Source organism: Epinephelus lanceolatus, chromosome 20 (genome assembly GCF_041903045.1).
Source record: "Epinephelus lanceolatus isolate andai-2023 chromosome 20, ASM4190304v1, whole genome shotgun sequence".
Lineage (NCBI taxonomy): Eukaryota > Metazoa > Chordata > Actinopteri > Perciformes > Serranidae > Epinephelus > Epinephelus lanceolatus.
In genome coordinates this window covers 7,633,705-7,651,201 of record NC_135753.1, presented here as the reverse complement: position 1 = coordinate 7,651,201, position 17,497 = coordinate 7,633,705, and the positions used below count along the sequence as shown (strand labels likewise).

General features: G+C 40.4%; 1 protein-coding gene across 2 annotated transcripts; it reads right to left on the bottom strand.

Annotated features, from left to right (window-relative positions):
* Positions 1–5,323: 5,323 nt before the first annotated feature.
* On the bottom strand, positions 5,324–17,385 carry klhl15 (kelch-like family member 15). Of its 2 annotated transcripts, none has more exons than XM_033639400.2 (9): positions 17,173–17,385; positions 13,774–13,861; positions 10,362–10,500; positions 8,437–8,625; positions 8,005–8,229; positions 7,537–7,698; positions 7,228–7,437; positions 6,909–7,099; positions 5,324–6,715 (listed from the first exon to the last, which is right to left on the bottom strand). In XM_033639400.2, the coding sequence occupies exons 1-9, from the start codon at positions 17,231–17,233 to the stop codon at positions 5,956–5,958; spliced, it is 2,025 nt and encodes a 674-aa protein (XP_033495291.1). In that variant the 5' UTR covers positions 17,234–17,385; the 3' UTR covers positions 5,324–5,955. The 2 variants fall into 2 exon arrangements, with proteins under 2 accessions (XP_033495291.1, XP_033495292.1); XM_033639401.2 differs by lacking the exon at positions 17,173–17,385 and adding an exon at positions 11,221–11,327 and having other exon boundaries at positions 13,774–13,858.
* Between the last annotated feature and the right edge of the window lie 112 nt (positions 17,386–17,497).

Sequence of the window (17,497 nt, the reverse complement as noted above, 5' to 3'; positions counted from 1 at the left end):
ATTTCTGGAAAGAAGTTACAAATCGTTTCCAAAGAGTTTCTACTCAGATTATAAGATATGTTAATCTGATTTTACTTTCTTTTTCAGATACAGTCGTTGCAGCAAGGTATGTTTTTTTTATTTAATCCTCTATTCTGTTTTCCTACTGACAGACTGAAGACCGGTGGACTAAAGGATGCCGCGCTATGACTGAATGTGCCATAAATCAGGACAGTAGTACTTTATCGGTTACACATTTCTTCTTTTAACAGCAACATGAGAGGAGGAGGAGGAGGAGGAGGAGGAGGAGCAGCGAGAGGACTGCAGAATGGCAGGTAGGATGTTTATATTGGCTGCAGAGTACAGCAACAAGTAGGAGACATAAAGGGACATGGGGTTAAAGAGGCTTGTTTCCCAACCTGACCTGCCTCTGACAGTGTGATCATTGCTGTGTTTATCACATGTGACACTTCAGTGGTTTTTCTAAAGGTTTGGGAATTGCGATTAAGAGGTGACCAGGGTAAACAAAAGGACAAAAACAGGAATAAAAGACCCTAATGAGTAATGGTTTTGGGCATGAAATGTTCTGAACCTGAAAAAACAGAGGATATAAACCAATTTAAGGAATAAAACATGTTTGAAAAGTTAAAAAAAAAAAAAAGTTTTGTAGTTTGGGGGAAATACAGTTTGAGAGCAAAAATTGCCATTTACAGTGTTCCTTATTTTCATTCAGCTTCTGCACCAGGCTTTCATTAGTTCAAAATGACAAAAAATTGTAAACTGCCGTGCAGCTATAGTGTGATAGCTACATATTAGAGCTGCAACAATATGCTGACTGAAAGAAAATTAATCTGCAACTATTTTTACAATCTAATAATTGTTTCAGACACTGTCCAAACAAAAATACCAAACATTTGCTGGTTCCAGCTCCTCAAATCTGAGGATCTGCTGCTTTTCTTAAGCCCCTTTTACAATGCTTGTTCAAGGCAGGAATGTCACGCCATTATGTTGCCTCATTGTTCTGTTTAAAAGGTTGGATAGTGGAATGAGAGTTGTATCGCCTTTAAGCGAGGGGTCTGTGCAAAAGGGACGACCGACAGGATGGAACCAGAGTCAGGATAGGTGTGATGTTTTGACAATGTGTTATGTGTGCAACCCACCGTGGGAGATTTGAAAACCAGGTGATAGCAGTTAGCAGCTAACTCAAAGAAGAAGGGAAGCCAAAATGTCCGCAAATTGGGAAAACAATGAGGTCTGGGAGCTCCTTACCCTCCGGGCAGAAGAGGAGATCAGCTGCCATAAAACAATGATGATAAATGATCGTTATTGCCATTGTTGTTGTTTATAAAGCACTGCTGACGTGTTTGTTATATGTCACGCTAGAGTCCGACGCTGTCACTCTCGTCATGCCTCTTTTGGTTCCACGATGCCAGAATACAGTCTAAAATCACACACTGGAGAGGAATGACGCTGTCATTTTTTGGTTTTGTGTAAAAATGCAAAGGCAGCGTGAAGAAGGGACTTCAAAGCGGCCCTATAGCATGTAAAAAGGGTCTCAGTCATACAGGACAGCAAATAATGAGTTTTGGACTGCTAATCGCCATCGGAGAATTACGTTGGATATTTTTCTAAATTCTTGAAAATAAACAATTAGAAAAATCCCTCCTGTATTTACTGTATTTCCTTAAAAACATTTTTCGCTGTCAAACATTTCCCCATTTGAAAAACAAAGATGGATTATGAAGTCCACAGTGAAACACACAACTTCTCACAGCTGTGGAGGCGTTAACGTTGGGAAACGTACACAATCTAAGAGTTCTACCAGCGCCACAAAGCGTTGAAGATTAAAGCTGCGGCTCAGGACTCGAGAGGTTTGTGTGTGGACAGCAGGGACATCGTTGATACAAAGGAGCATGAATTAAAGGATGATACCTTAAAAAACATGCCACTCACAAACAAGTTTGTCTTTTAAGACATGATGAATGACAAATTGCATACAGTTTGTTGCTAAAGACAGCAATAAACAGACCGTAAATTTAAATGACACCAGTACCCTTCTTTAAATTGTACCCGTTCATTAGTTAAGTAAACATCCACTACAGACTTTCTGATCTTATTAAGCCTTCTTGTCACTTTACATCGGAAGAAAGAGCGTTCTCAAAGCATCCATTCATGAGCCACATGCAGTGCTGCTGAGGTGGACACAACAGACGGCCGAGGATGAGACAAGGAAAGGAGACAAAAGTACAATTTGAAACCAACACAATTCACAATGAAATTCTTGTAATAAATAACCCTACAACTGTTACTGCATAGCTTGGTGTAAGCAATACTTCAGAAATAAATAACTTAAATAGACGACTGGCAGACAGAACTGCATCAGTATGTGCTCTAGCCCTTTTCACAGTTGGCTCATGAAGGAGAAATAAATATCTGGAGAGGACAGGGTCAGAAACATCAGGCTGGTAACGGAGCAGGGCTTGCTGGGCTGCAGGATCAAGGTGCTGGGCTGCTTAATAAGCTACACAGTACATACAACAACAGAAATGCTGCATCTGCTGAATAACTCTTCTAATATGACTGAAGCACTCCAGGTGACATTCCAATGTCTGAAATTAACACAGATGACTGCAAAATGCTGGTAAAATTTCAGCTTTCGTGGACATACTGGTAAAAAATATCTGAAACACTGGCTGGTAATTTTTTTGAACCATTTACAGGAAAGCAAATCAATGCTCCCAAGGTCCTATGTTGCCCAGCTTAATATCTTAATATGACACTTTAAGCAGACCTTTTTCTGTTCTCATCAATGTTTTTCCCTTGGTCCAATGTTTTAATGTACGCAGTCGCCAGAGGAAAATATTGGCATTGTATGTTCCTGCAAACCACCACTGCATAACATTTTAACAATTCATACGCATCATATCAACGTTTCCAAAGGCTGGGGGGATGGTGGATAGCACAATACAGAAGCCAGACACCTGTCAATCTGCAGACCACTGTTTGAGATCAACAAACATCAAAACCTGTTGTTTTTATTGAGTCATTGCTGTGTTTCCAGTGGCTTTTCAGTCCCCAAACATGGGTTTTTCAGGGACCCATTGCTGTGTTTCCAGTGGGTATAGTGTTTCAAAAAGAAGTTGTTTCTTACCAAGACAACTCTGCTATCTTGCCAGCATTGTGCCACCAATACCAGATATTTGGCCAAAACCTAACCATGTGTTAACCAGAGTTGTCGAAAAATTATGTTTCAATGTAGGTGCTACATAATAAAGTACAAATGTAACGCATCCGTAGTTTGCAGCAACATACAATGCCAACATTTATTTGGGTTGCATTGGGTTGGTTTCCATGGGTCAATATGTTGAGTCTGCACTCTTTGAAACCCACACCCTCAAATTTGCAGGCAAAACAGTTTTCGTGATTTTAGACATTGACATCTCCACAGTGGCTGAACAGATTTTTACCAAAGTGCATTTGAAATGTCCATCTTCATTCTTTTCTTTTCAATTTGAACTGCAAAGATAGCCCTTACCAGTACCTTAACAACAGGGAACCTGGGAACATAAGGATGACCCCAATCACAGCTGGTAAGTCTTTGTTATACTGAGCTCAACTGGTTGTAAAAGAGCATAAATTGAAATACCCTGAACCTTATGTAAATTAACAATGGGCCTCGTGACCACCTTTTATATTAGTCATATACCACTTTGCTGTAGAAAGACATCATTTAGCATCTAGCCTCAAGTTCAATTATTCACTTTTTATTTCTGTCACAGTACATACTTCCTAACTGTTCCAGGTCCTTTAAAGGAACACATCACTCATCCAAATGACCATTTGTATATCACTTACTGACCCTGTGTTATCTTGAATTCATAAAATAAACCTTTCTCACATGCCTCCATGGTGAACAGAGATGGGAAAAAAAAGGCAAACATTCTTCATGAACTGAAGTAAACGGGGATCACGTTTAACAACAGCAAAACTATATTAAGACATCCATTTACAAACTCATGCAGTATAATCCAAGTCTTATTTATCCACATGTATAGTACTTCCCAAAAACATGCATTTTTACTAAAACCTAAGTATTTAAAACACTTCTGCATTAACAGCGGAGGCACGCTACTGGTCCATGTATAAGACCTTTTATGGAAAGTGTTATAAATAGTGAGGTTTTAGAAAAAAAATTTATTTTTGGGAAGTACTGAGCATACAAGTAGATAAATGAGTTAGATACTATTGCACAAGTTGTGTGAGTGTTGATGTCTTGATATAGTTTTGCTGTTGTTAAAGACAGTTCCCATTTACTTCCATTATGAGGAATTTTCTCCCTTGTTTACCATGGAGGCATGCAAAGTTTTCTTCATGAATTCAAAGTAACATACGAATTATCATCTGGGACATGAAGTAATCCTTTAATAACACTACACTGACACAATTACATTTGTTTGCTCATTTCCAAGAGCAGGACTTGAAGCTACGCAGTGTGAAAGTTTTCTCTCTACTCTTTGGCAACATTTTTGTGAATGAAACCTTTCCAGTTTAGGATAAGAAAATGAAAATGTTCCTCCACAATAAGGCCCAATGTTTCTTAAATATTTTAACTAGCTGTATAATTCATGGTGGGTGCATTTTTTGTTCATCTTAACTTCTCAGCCAGAGGTTAATTTCAGACACTGCTAAATGCCTGTAAGATAACATCATGCTGTAATACTACAGCTGGTTTGAAAGGATAGAACAGTGCATTTACACCCAAGAGCCACAACAAGAGCCCAAAACAAAGTGCAGGGAATGTAGATGAGAGTAAAGCACTGCCAGTGACGAGACGGATACAGAGCTGCTCTGACAGAAAGATCTTTACTTCCTATGCAAAAAAAAAAAAAACCTGCTGTGTAGGAGTCACCATCATGACATCCTCACTGAATGACAAATGAACCCTCGTGTGCTATGTAGTGTTATGTTTTTTCCTCTCCATCATTCAGCTCTCTCTCTCACACACATCAGAGGAAGAAGAAGGGACACAGAAAGACACAGTGATGTTATATGAACATGAGCACAGTATGGTGGATATCTGGAGTAAAGAGCAGAATTAGGACTAAAAGCTGGAACGCACTGGAAGCGAGTATATGAATGAGTAATCTGACAGTTTGCAGCTGGTAGCAGATTGAAGCATCAGCAGCATCTGCAACAACATGGTATCTGTTTAATGGCCTTTGTCTAGAATCTGTTTCGTATATTTGGCTATAAGATTAGCTACACTACAGTATATATAGTGTTAATATTGTCTTTATATACCTGATTGTATGATTTAACTTGCAGATATATATCTTATAGGGCATTTTCTGATTGTTTGAAATAGTTTTGGCTTTCACTAACCTATTTCTTAATAAAAGCACCTTGATTAACATTATACACAATGTTTGTTTGCCTTTAAATAGATTAATCAACGCGATGAAATCTCAGGGTGCAGGCAGAGAAACCTAATTCAGACTAGACTGAGAAGACTGGTGAAGTAAAATAAATACAGGTCCCTTTGTAAATGCATGAATCTGACGCTTCCAGTGCGTTTCTGCAATAAGCCTGACTGGACAGCCTAAATACAGTAAGTGAGTAGTAGAATAGGAAACTGACCACAGTCTGAAACATAAACCAGCAAAATGAAACCTTTTTTTCTCCCCACAAATGATTTTCCTTGATTTTCTGAGAAAGCTAATTCTGAAAATGTTCAAGCTGACTTTTAACATGTGGCGTCTCACCACGCCACGCTTCGACTGGCTTCATTAAGAACAGCAAATGTATGGCCCACGCCATCTTTTCCTCACCTTAAGGTAAGTGCTGGTCTCTAGTTGAAAAGCCTGTGCATCAGTCGAGTCTCCCACCTGTAAACACCTGCTCTCCCAGTGGGAGACTTCAGGCCTTGAACAGTGCATTTCCATTTCTATAAAAAGGAGGCTTGTTGTGGAGCAGACCTCAGCTGCAGCGTCTGACGTGCTCTAGCACATACTCTGGGAAGTGCAGACTGCACACCTGCAGACCGTCCAGTTTGCAAGGCATCCTGGGATACTCGTCCTCCTTCCATTTGTTTTCATCAGGGTCGAAGGTGAGGATGGAGTCACTGTAGTGGCCGTTGTAACACAGGCCGCCCAGCACCATGATCTGCCTGTCCAACACTGCCACCCCATGGCCGCTGCGCCCAATGGGCATGGAGGCAAGGATGGTCCACTCGTCAGTGTCAGGGTCATACACCTCGGTGGATGGGCAGCCCTGCGACTCAAAGGAAGCTCGCAGGATCACGCACACTCCTCCGAACACGTACAGCTTCCCGTTGTGAGAGATCATCTTGTGGAAGCAACGGGCATAGTTCATTTTGGATTTGTTCTCCCAGCAGCTGGCATGGGTGCCAGGCAGCAGTGGGCCTCGGCTGGCGCGTGTCCTGTGTGCGTCTGACCCACCTGAGCTGCCTCCTCCTCCGCCTCCTCCTGCCTCCCGCCCTGGATCAAACACACACACCTGTTTGGAGGTGGAGGAGGAAGTGATACCACCGGTGATGTACAGTTTACCATTGAGGACCGTCCCCTCATGACCATACTTGTTTACAGGGTATGGGTCCACAAACTCCCAGCGGTCCTCTGTAATGTCATAGCGCTCCGTGGAATAGAAAGTCTCATCTCGCGTGCGGCCCGCTACAGCATAAATAAACTTGCCAATGACGCCAACAGCAAACTCCGACCTGCAAACAACAAACACCATCAATATGTATCAATGCGTTAATAAGTAATTCTAATCAAGTGACAGTGAGCGCCTGCAAAATCTTCCTGAAATTAACATAATGTGACATTCACTGCACAGCTGTGTGAAAAACGTTACAGGACAGGTCAGATTATACAATCCTACAAACACCAAGAGCCTCAGGCTCCTCTAACCTGGGCACAGACATGTCAGCCATCCGTAGCCAGGAGTTCTGTCGGGGGTCATAGCGGTAGACTTTGGAGGAGGCGTGAAACTCCCCGTCAGGCCCCAGCTCCTCTCCACCCAACAGGAAGGCAAAGTTGTTAACGATTGCCAGGCAGTCTGGTCGCAGTGGCACCTGAGGTCCCTCCAGCTCCCACCACACCTGAGGGATTCAAACATATACTGATTTCACACCATGTAAATAGATCAAAGCTGTAATGCACGACAGTTTTGGTACGAATACCAAAGGCAGTCACACATGCTCTTGAAGGCAGACAAACGAGCAGACACCTTTGGGCGCTGCAGCAGCAGGATCTTGCTGTTGACCATACTGTGACCGATCATTCCCCTGAAAACAGCCGTCTGCGGGCGCACAGAGCGGATACGGTTGGAGCGCGTCTCCACCAGAGGCTGCTGGTTGACATCATGGAAGTAGCTGAGCGCCTGATCTACCTCCTGCCTCAGCTGTCTGGAGTAACGGTAAAACTCTGAGGTCTTCACCTGTGACGAAGACAACAAAAGACCAATACCAGAGACAACATCAGTAAACCAGTGGACTCCTGTCAGGACAAAGGAAAACCATCAGAAAGCAGAAGTAACCTTCTCAAAGATGTTGGCAGGAGTCATGAGGCAGAAGCGGATGGACTGCACAATGGTGTCAGTGTGCCTCCAGCGCCGCCGGTCATGTCGGAGCCACGACTGGACAGCTTCATACAGCTCAATTTCTGGGAAGCGACTCAGAGCATCACTGTTCAGGTACGCCTGATTCAGAGATAGAGAGAAAAAGACTCATTGTAAGAATAACAAGTAATGTCTGTCCAGCTTATTCAGTGTCAACGTCCATGGTATGGGCCGGCAGTCTGAAAATACATCGGAGGCACTCTGGCTGTGAACTTAATCATGAGTTGGCTCCTGAAATTAACATTTACACAGAATTTTTGACTACAAAATGTCCCTCTCAGTGTGTATCATGGTCAGAATGAATCTAATCTAACAACAACACTGACTGAGTTTGTATTCATAGTTTTAACTTTTCTTCTGCATGCAGCGTACAAACAGAAACCGAACCTGCAGTCTCTCGAGGCTGAGGTAGGACAGGAAGTCGGGTCGGCTCATAAGGGGGACAAAGTTGTCAAGCAGGAAGTTGTCGAGCTGCTCCTGGACACCCTCCACACCCACACTGAAGTCCTCCAGGAGGCGCATGACCTCGGCACAGTTCTCCAGACAGATCTTGGCGAGCAGGAAGGAGCAGCAGAACTCCACCGCCTCCGTCAGCTGGACGTACATGGCCGCCTGCCGGGACAGGAAGTGAGAGGAGGCGGAGGAGGAGGAGGAAAAAGAGGAGGAATGTGAGAGAGCATGTTATTAAAGTGAAGAACCATGAAATGCTGATGCTTTTGTTGTGAAGCAGCAGCATGTTAAACTTCATCTATTTTAACTGATGCGGAAGCATGATATGGGAAGAACCAGAAAGGACATCAGTGGGTGTGTGCAGCTTACCTGAAGGATCTCTTGGACGGTGGGCATGCTGAGCTCCAGAGAGCCGTAGTACATGAATCGGAGAATGTGGCCGAACCCAGCGGCTGTCAGCCCCTTCATGTGGATCTTGTCCTGGTCCCTCTCCCTCATGTCTGCTGTGAACATGACCCGAAAGTAGTCGCTCTGGGTGGCCAGAAGCGCCTTGTGGGCCTGAAGGAGGATGGATAAGACAGATGGACACAGGTTTACATAAGCAACAGTGCAGTGATGTTGCTCACTGAGGCCAGAAGTTCTCCAGTTATAAGTTTTTACCAATTCTCTGTAAACGGTTTGTTGCTACATTAAACATTTAGCACACACTATCCTGCATGGATATTTTGGATACTTCTGTCGCACATCTGTTACACAAAGCATGTTGCAAATACACACTCACAGGGTGGTAGAAAATATTCTTAGCAATGTACAGGGTGGCTGTTAAGAAACAAAAAAGGTCCTTTCCTTTAAAAAGTCCTGGCTCATATTAGTCGAGTTTATTTCGGTTGCTTTCAACTTAAACAACTCAAATACACATAAGAGAAACAACAAATAAATTATAAATAAGTCATTACTTCTGAAACAGTGACAAACCAAAGCAAGTTAATGCTGACTGAAAAAGTGTAGGCTGAAGCCATAGCTTATCACACCAACCCTTTTTACATTATTTTGCTAAGTTTACTAAGATTTATGCACTGGAAATACAAGAGAAAACAAAATAAATAAAGACAAAAATAAGTATGTTGTACTTGAATGTGTTGTGGGGAATTAAAGGTGTATTTTGTTATTTTACAGTTGCCTGCTGTCCTAATTTTAAAGGGAAACTGGTATTTCTCAATCTGGGCCCTATTTTCAGATGCTTTTGTGTCTAAATGACTAATGGAGACAGCAGTTTTTGAAATTGGTCAAGTATAAAGAGACAGTGATTGTGGCGATTGTGCAATGTCAATTTGCGCTCACTAAAAGTGTTTGTATTTGCCACTGACAGGCTCACATCACGATGAGAAATGTCTGACAGCATTATGAAAACGATCCCTACAATAACTTGTTGATTTTTTCCAGCCAATTCAGCATGTTGACTACAACAAAGGAGACTGTCAGTGAGTGAAATCACTCTGACTGGCAGTTCAGCTCAGCACACGAGGAGAGAATCGTGAGGAAAGCTAACAAACAGCTCAAGTCAACAGGGAGTGAGACAAACTTGTTATATAAGGTGAGATTGTTTTTCTTTAGTCATTGAGCTCTTCAGCAGAAAAGTTTTGAGATGTTTATTTTATTGTTCACTCTTGCAGAGTAAATATGCTTTGTTCTTTCAGCGCCGTATAGTGTTGTTTAGGTGCTAACTTGCTCACTAGTATCAAGACGGTCTTCCGATTTCCCTTTTTAAATGACGACAACAGACCACAGCCGTGTGCTGGTGAAGACTGAGAGTTATTTCATCTCACACAGGCACAGAGTGTACATGCTGGTTGGCTGTAGTCTTTGCGGTGTGTTTATGTACAACTTTTTAGCCGAGACACAAGCGACGTACAGCAATGCAGCAGTAGGATTTCGTTACCACTAGCTCTCTGAATTTGGTTTGGTGTGTCTGGGCCTTTACAGAGTGGAGTGCCAGGAAGAGTGAGTTGTGTTGGAGGGTCCAGATTCAAAAATACTCAAGTTTCCTTTTAAAATAAGGACTCCAACCAACTGTAAAATTACAAAAAACATAATTTATTGCCTTTAAGTTGCTAAGATGATTTTCTACCATCCAGTGAATTTACATCTCAGAGTTAATCCTGTAAAAAAAAAAGTATAAGCAGATCTGTAGCTGAAATGTCCAAGTTCCCCAGAGACATCCCTGCAGGATAGTGATATGTAGCATACAGTCTTGGTCTAGGGATATGAAACACCATGCAGCTTAATTTGTATACCTGGAAGTGGTGCTCCTCTATCAACAGTGTGACATCCAGCAGCAGACGCTCCTCATACAGCGCCCGGAAGCCCGACGACACACTCCCATCGTGCACCTGGGACAGGTACACCTCCACATCTGCCCCCGACATAACACACCTGAAGGCATGACGCAGGGCAAAGTGCAAGTGCAGGCGCAGGCGGGGGATGGAGACAGGGTGAGGTAAAGATCATAGAGCGTCAGAACAGATCCGTGAAGTCACAACACTGAACTCTGCTACAGCTGTCCAGTGTGAACATAAAGCAGGGATGAACTAGAATTAACAGCTATTCAAAAATGAATTCAGCAGGCACAACACCGCCTGTCTCTCCAAGGAAAACATTATGTTCATGTGTGTACAGCTGAATAAAGTAAGTCTGTGACTGGAAGGGCATTCAAAAGGGCGTTCAGCATTAAAAGCTCAGCACTTCAGCTGCTGCATCCTACAAAGAAACACTGGGGAAATAACCTGCTCCACTGCAACACACTGAGGTGGGTAAAAATAAAGAGAAAGACAGGAAATCCTTTTTAAAAAAGCACCCCGCAACATCATCCAGTTGCTTCAGCATAATACACCATCACGCACACTCGCACACACACACAGAAATCACAAAGAGAAAAATAAGTAACCACACGAACACAGACACACACACACACACACACACACACACACACACACACACACACACACACACATAAAACTTACGTATAATTTTACTTAGATTCTGCACACAAGGAAGAGTAGAAAACACACATCATCTGCACACCCCCACAAACTCACAGTTACTCATTAACAATGCAAATGAAAACAAACACACACATACACACAGCACACTCACCTCTGATTGGCCACGGGCATGTCAGAGGGGGTTGTCCGAGCCAATCAGAGGACAGTGCCCCTTGTGTCCAGTAGATGCTAACAATCCCTTTTCTGAGCGTCAATCACCTGGACGACAAAGCCAACACAACCGCCACATTAAAGCATGAACGTCTGCAAACTGCAATTTTAAAACAGCCATACAAGGACTTCTGTGCATGTTACATATCTTTGGCCAAAAGTATGTGGACACCTGAACGATAAACACATGTTTCATTGTTCATCTCATGTTGACAAGGTTGTCCGCTGTCCACATAATTTTGGCCTTATTGTGTATTTCAACATGGGCGAGTAGGCAGTTTCTTTCCTTCTCATATTTAATTACAAAACAAAACAAAGCTGTAGCAAATATAATTTTAATAGCAGGGAAAGTCATCATGGCTACTTTCCCAGTTTATTTATTAAAATGGATGTTATGAATGTTAGATCATGTCCTAATGAAGTCAGAGTTAAAGGATTATTCCACTTTATTACAACTTGGATCATATTTAAATAGTTTTATACATTGTTTTTATCAGTAAAATCAAATAACTGAGATCTGGGAACACTGACATTACTAAAAAGAAGTTAAGAAACACTAGCAGTCAGACAGGTGAGAAGCAGACCTCCAGGTTACAGACTTGTTTGGAAAACACTGCCAGTTGTAAACATCCATCACAGTTTGCACGCACACACGCACGCACGCAATGACCTCCAAATGAAGTGCTTTCGATCATCAGGATAAACTGTTTGTTTACAATCTGGCTGCTGTGAGGCTTCACCTGTCTGTGTTCCCAGACCTCTACTCTGCTTTGACATTGGTTGGTACAATATTACCATAAACAATTCGAATGATGACCAAACTATAAAAAAAAAACCTGCTGTAATAAATTGGAATTAGGGCTGCACGAGTATGGCATGAATCATAATCACAATTATTTTTGGTTTACATTAAAGGTCCAGTGTGTAGGATTTAGAGGATACATTGGTTGAAATGGAATATAATATAATCAGTGTGTTTTGTGTCTTTAGTGTATAATCACCTAGAAAATTAGAATCTGTGTTTCTGTTACCTTGTAATGAGCTGTTTATACCTACATGGGGAGTGGGTCCTTTACTATGGAGATTGCAATGTTGCACAGCCATGTTTCTACAGTAGCCCAGAATGGACAAACCAAACACTGGCTTTAGATACGGACATTTGCAATTTTGCATCAGCCACAGTGGTGTAGTGGTAGTTGATAAGGTGGGTGTAGTATTAGGTAGATCACTACGTTACCAAGAAGGTATTGTATAGAGTATACGTTGCTATATATTCCAATGGCTTTTTGGCTGATAAGTGGGTATAATGTAAACAGTCAGAAAAAGAGATGGTATGTCCCGTGTTCCTGCTAGTATTCGCTTCAGTCACCGTAGTTAGCAGCCCCTTCCTGAGGAGTAGCATCAGAAAAACAAAGGTTTTCTAATGTTAAATGGCTTTATTCAGTGTTTTTACTGGTTTAAATCACCTTGTCTGTGTGTTTTAGGGAGGAACACACCTCTGCAGATAATTCAGCTCGGGTAAAAACCTCCTGAACAATGAAAGCTGAAGGAATCCCAGCTGGGAGAAGTTTCAGCTGATTGCATTTTGCAAGCCTCACTGCTAGACACCACTAAATCTCCCTGAATCTTACATACTGGACATTTAAGATCATGATTATTTACCACAATTAGTCACTGACTTTGGAAACATCATCCATTTATTGAACGCTAACGTTTTTTAACAATAAATTTCCTTCAGCATTATATGTAATTCAAATGAAAAACAAAAAAATACATATAAAATAAAATTAAACTAATATATAAATATATATCCACATTTAAAGAAATAATATAAAAATAAATAAATATTAATTATATCAAAATAAATAAGATCAACTATGTTGTAACGTTGCACTTCCGCAACCTACTGAAAACACAATGGGACACAATGATCATTTAATCGCAATTATTTTTTTATCATAATCAAAACAAACAAAAACTATTTCCACTGCTACTGGCTGCAGCATGGCCACAATAAATATAGGAAGGAATATGAAAACAAACACGTTTCTGTACTATTCAAAGAGTGGGACAGGAAAATGGGTCAAACTCAATGAGACCAAATGGAAGTTTAAGTACTACAGTAAGTAAATACTGTAATAACAATAAAAAACAATACTAATTTTTCAGTTAATGACTTTCTATTAATAGATTACTTTAAATCCATTTTAAGATCCTTTACTTGTTAAAGTGACAGTAGCTGTATCATACTTTGACCCTCATCCCTGTGCAAAAAGGTAATACTAAGCTTCATAACAGCCATCAGCACTATGGGGACAGTGCAGACCAAGAGCTCTGACCTCAAACCATTCGTCCAACCTGTCAGCCCAAAATACAATGAATCAGGTGGAGTTGAGAGAGAGGAATGATGGGTAAGATGGATTCTGACTTAAAAGTGACACAAGAGGGGTTTGCTCCAGTTTACCATGCAGTGCTGCAGAGTGACAAATCGTACCTTTTGGAGCCCGGGCGAACAATCACAGGCTTTGACGGCTGAGCACTAAGGGGCCGCTCGCATTTCCTGTGTTTATGTTTCCCTGGTTCTGACAGAGGAGAAAAGACGAAGATCAATAAGACAGAATCAAATAAAGTGTGCCCTGACAAATTCAGTGACCTCAAACTATTTCACAGCACACAAGTTCAAATATCAGCTATGATACATACAGTCAGGACAGTCCACAGCAACATAAATGTCATGAGTTAATGCTGAAATGCTTTTCCAAAAATACAAGAAAATGTTCTTCTATTCTATGTTTCTCAGAAGGGCTGCAATTAGATATCATGACGTTAATTGGTGACAAATGTATGAACAGATCAAACATACATGAGTTTATTTTTGCATATATTCATCTGTTGAACATTGTCTCAATTAACTGATGAAGCATTCAATGTAATGTCAAAAAAATAGTGACATAGTGCACATCACCATTTCTCAGAGCCCAAGATGACATTTTAATTTGTCTTGTTTTGTTCAAAACCCAAAGTTAATCAATTTGCCGTCATGTATGACAAAGAAAACCAGCAAATGTTTGACATTATGGTTGAAAAAACTAAACTAAAACAATTTACTGATCGCTGCTTGGTAACTTTCTGTTTACCTTGACTAATCTTTAAACTGACAAATTGTCTCAACTCCGGTTAATTTATTTGACCAGCAGCCATAGGTTTAAGTTACACTAACATAATCAAACACATACAAGCAATGGGCATATATTTTACAAGTATTTATGAGTTGCAACCAGATCAGACTACAATTATACATCAATTAAAAAAGCTATTACTGCTTATCTCTCAATTGACAACAACCTAAATCAACTTATTGCCTTAGCATGAATCCCCAGTACTTCTCGTTCTCAGTATAAAAATGTAACTGTAAAATTAAGTAGCAAAAGTTGAGTCTCACAAGAGAACCTCCTTTATACTCTGTAAAGAACAGGCACACTTTCCAGGATTTGTGTAAATCTCAGTGCAGCTTGGTCTAAGGAGGTCTCGCCGTCTGACTGACCTAACCTGTGTGTGCCTCTTGGTGAAAAGGAAAAACAGCAACAGGTTGACAGTCTGCTCAGAGTCTGTCACTGCAGCCGAGCGCACCTGGCAACAAGCTTTACAATCACTTAGCCAGCAGCTAAGCTAATTTATAGTATAGTTAGCTGTCAGCCACTACATCACAGTTCGTTACAAATCACTCTCCCCTCACTGACTCTCTTTTGTACCAACTTATTTATATTTTTTGCCATATATTTGATACCCTTACATATTATACTATAATATATTATTATCATTGGTATTACTATGCATTATATTTCAAGATATTATATAATATACATACCCTCAGTGATGAAATATAACTAAATAATAATACTTCTTTATAGTATTTTTTGGGAATATCTGTACTTTATTTCAGTTTTTATATCTCTGTCAACTTTCACTTCTACTCCACTATATTTCCCTAAATAAAATGTATATCTATACTCCAATACCTTTCCCCTGAGCGTCATCATTACTTGCAACATAATAGAGAAGGAAGGGAGGAAGGAATGGACAGACAAATGACGGTCTGGGAGGGAAGAAAAGGTTAGATTTTCTTTAAATCCTTTAAATTGTGACAAAGACCTTTTTTCCTTCAAGTGTAATGGATGATCCCTTTTAAGGTGATGTGCATATTAAGAAGAAATAAACTTCATCATTCTCAAAATTCTGACCATTTGCTTTTTTATTGACAGCATTTGCTTGTACTTTTATCAGCTATCAGATACATACATACATATATACATACATGCATAACTATCAGATACTTAAAGACTTTTTTTATAGGGGAACTTTAACTTATACCAAAGTCATTTTCCGGTAAGAAATCTGTACTTTTACTCAAGTGCGTCTTTCAGATACTTCATCCACCACTACATACTATACTTTAATATGTGTACAATACTAGGGGTGGAAATCACCAGAGGCCCCATGATATATTATCATGATAATGAAGTAAAAATACAATATTATAACACTTTTAACTGTGTTGTGATGTGCTATTGTATTGTAATAACGCATACTATAGTATATCGCGATTTCATAACTTTTTTTTTTTAAAGCTGCACATTATGTCCCTAAAAGAAAACTTTGTCAACATCTGTTCTATATAATAAAATGAAGTTTTCAGTCTTAGTTTCAGTCTCACCTCAATCATTTTCATTGCAGCAAAATGTAGTAAGTGGACTGTTACAGCAATTGATTCAATTATTCTAGTAGTCTACCAAAAGTTCAAATTGTATTTATAATATTAAAAATTTAAATAACAAAAAATGGATACTTGGTGTCCGTGTATTAATACGATATTGCCACACAAAAAAATCATGATACTATGCTGTACTGATTCTCACCCACCCCAGAACATGCTATATCATATTACATTTGATATACTGTTATACTGCTATATTATACCATGACATGTTATATCATCATTATTACTACTATTATATTGCACCTTATACTATATCTTATACCTTATACTGTAGGATATTACATCATCATACTTAGGGTTGCATCGGTATACTTGTTTCAAGTTTCAGTTCTATTAATAGCATGACTGTTAAACCAAAAATAACCCTTCTGTTTTGATTCCGTTGGGGGTCATTGTAAATGATGATGATGATGATAACAATAACACGAACTCTGTGATAACGTGAAACCTCGATATATTCTGCGATGGTTATCATACCGAGAAAATCTCATATCATTGCAACCCTTATCATACTATACTATTTTGTCAATATTTTATACTGTCTCGCCACATCGTATACTATATTTATGTTTTGCTATGTTAATACAGACAACATTCCGTATTATTGCTTAGTTACAGTTGATATTATTCTGGTGTACACTGTTTTCATGATACTAGACTTCATACTAGTAACCATACAGTGTCACTCTACCTAGCAACTTTGTATTTAACTGCTCTTGCATAGTTCATATTTTAACTTCTACTCTTATACTTGTTAAACATAAATCTTATTTAGTCTTAGTATTTAGTATTTACCTATACTTCTTTCTGTCTTTGTGCGGCTGCAACACCTGGATTTCCCCTCTGGGGATCAATACAGGCTTATCTTATCTTCAAAACAAAGGCTCAGGCTACACGGTACACACACAGCTCTCTGATGAAGGCGGTGGTGTTAGCTAATACTTTGAATCAAGTTTATGAAGTAAATATAATAATACTTCACTCCAGAACTAGCTACGTGACTGGCCAAATTAACTGTCACGATTCTCAGCTGTGGTGACAGGAGCTACGGGGGAGCAGACACTGCTCAGCCGGGGTAACAGCTTTAGCTTAGCGGCTAAAATCCAGCCGTCTCACCTCGGCGGTGCGAATCCCCACAACCCCTCTTCGACCAGGCAGCTCTGGCTCCTTCGGACATGAAGTTGCGGGTTAGATTCCGGAATCAAGGAAGCGGGCGGCGGCAGCGTTGCACTGCCATGTTATCGTCCATCTATCCTCCACTCGGCTCTAAATTAAACGGGTAACAAACCACAGCGGTCCACAGGCTTTGCGGACGCCATTTTCTGCACCGGCGTCATTTCCCTTTTGGGCGGAACTGAAGGGCGTTGTGCGGTGCAGCAGAGATCGTATATGTGAGAGATGTGTCACTCTCAACTGTGTTACAACATTTCAAGTCCTGCAA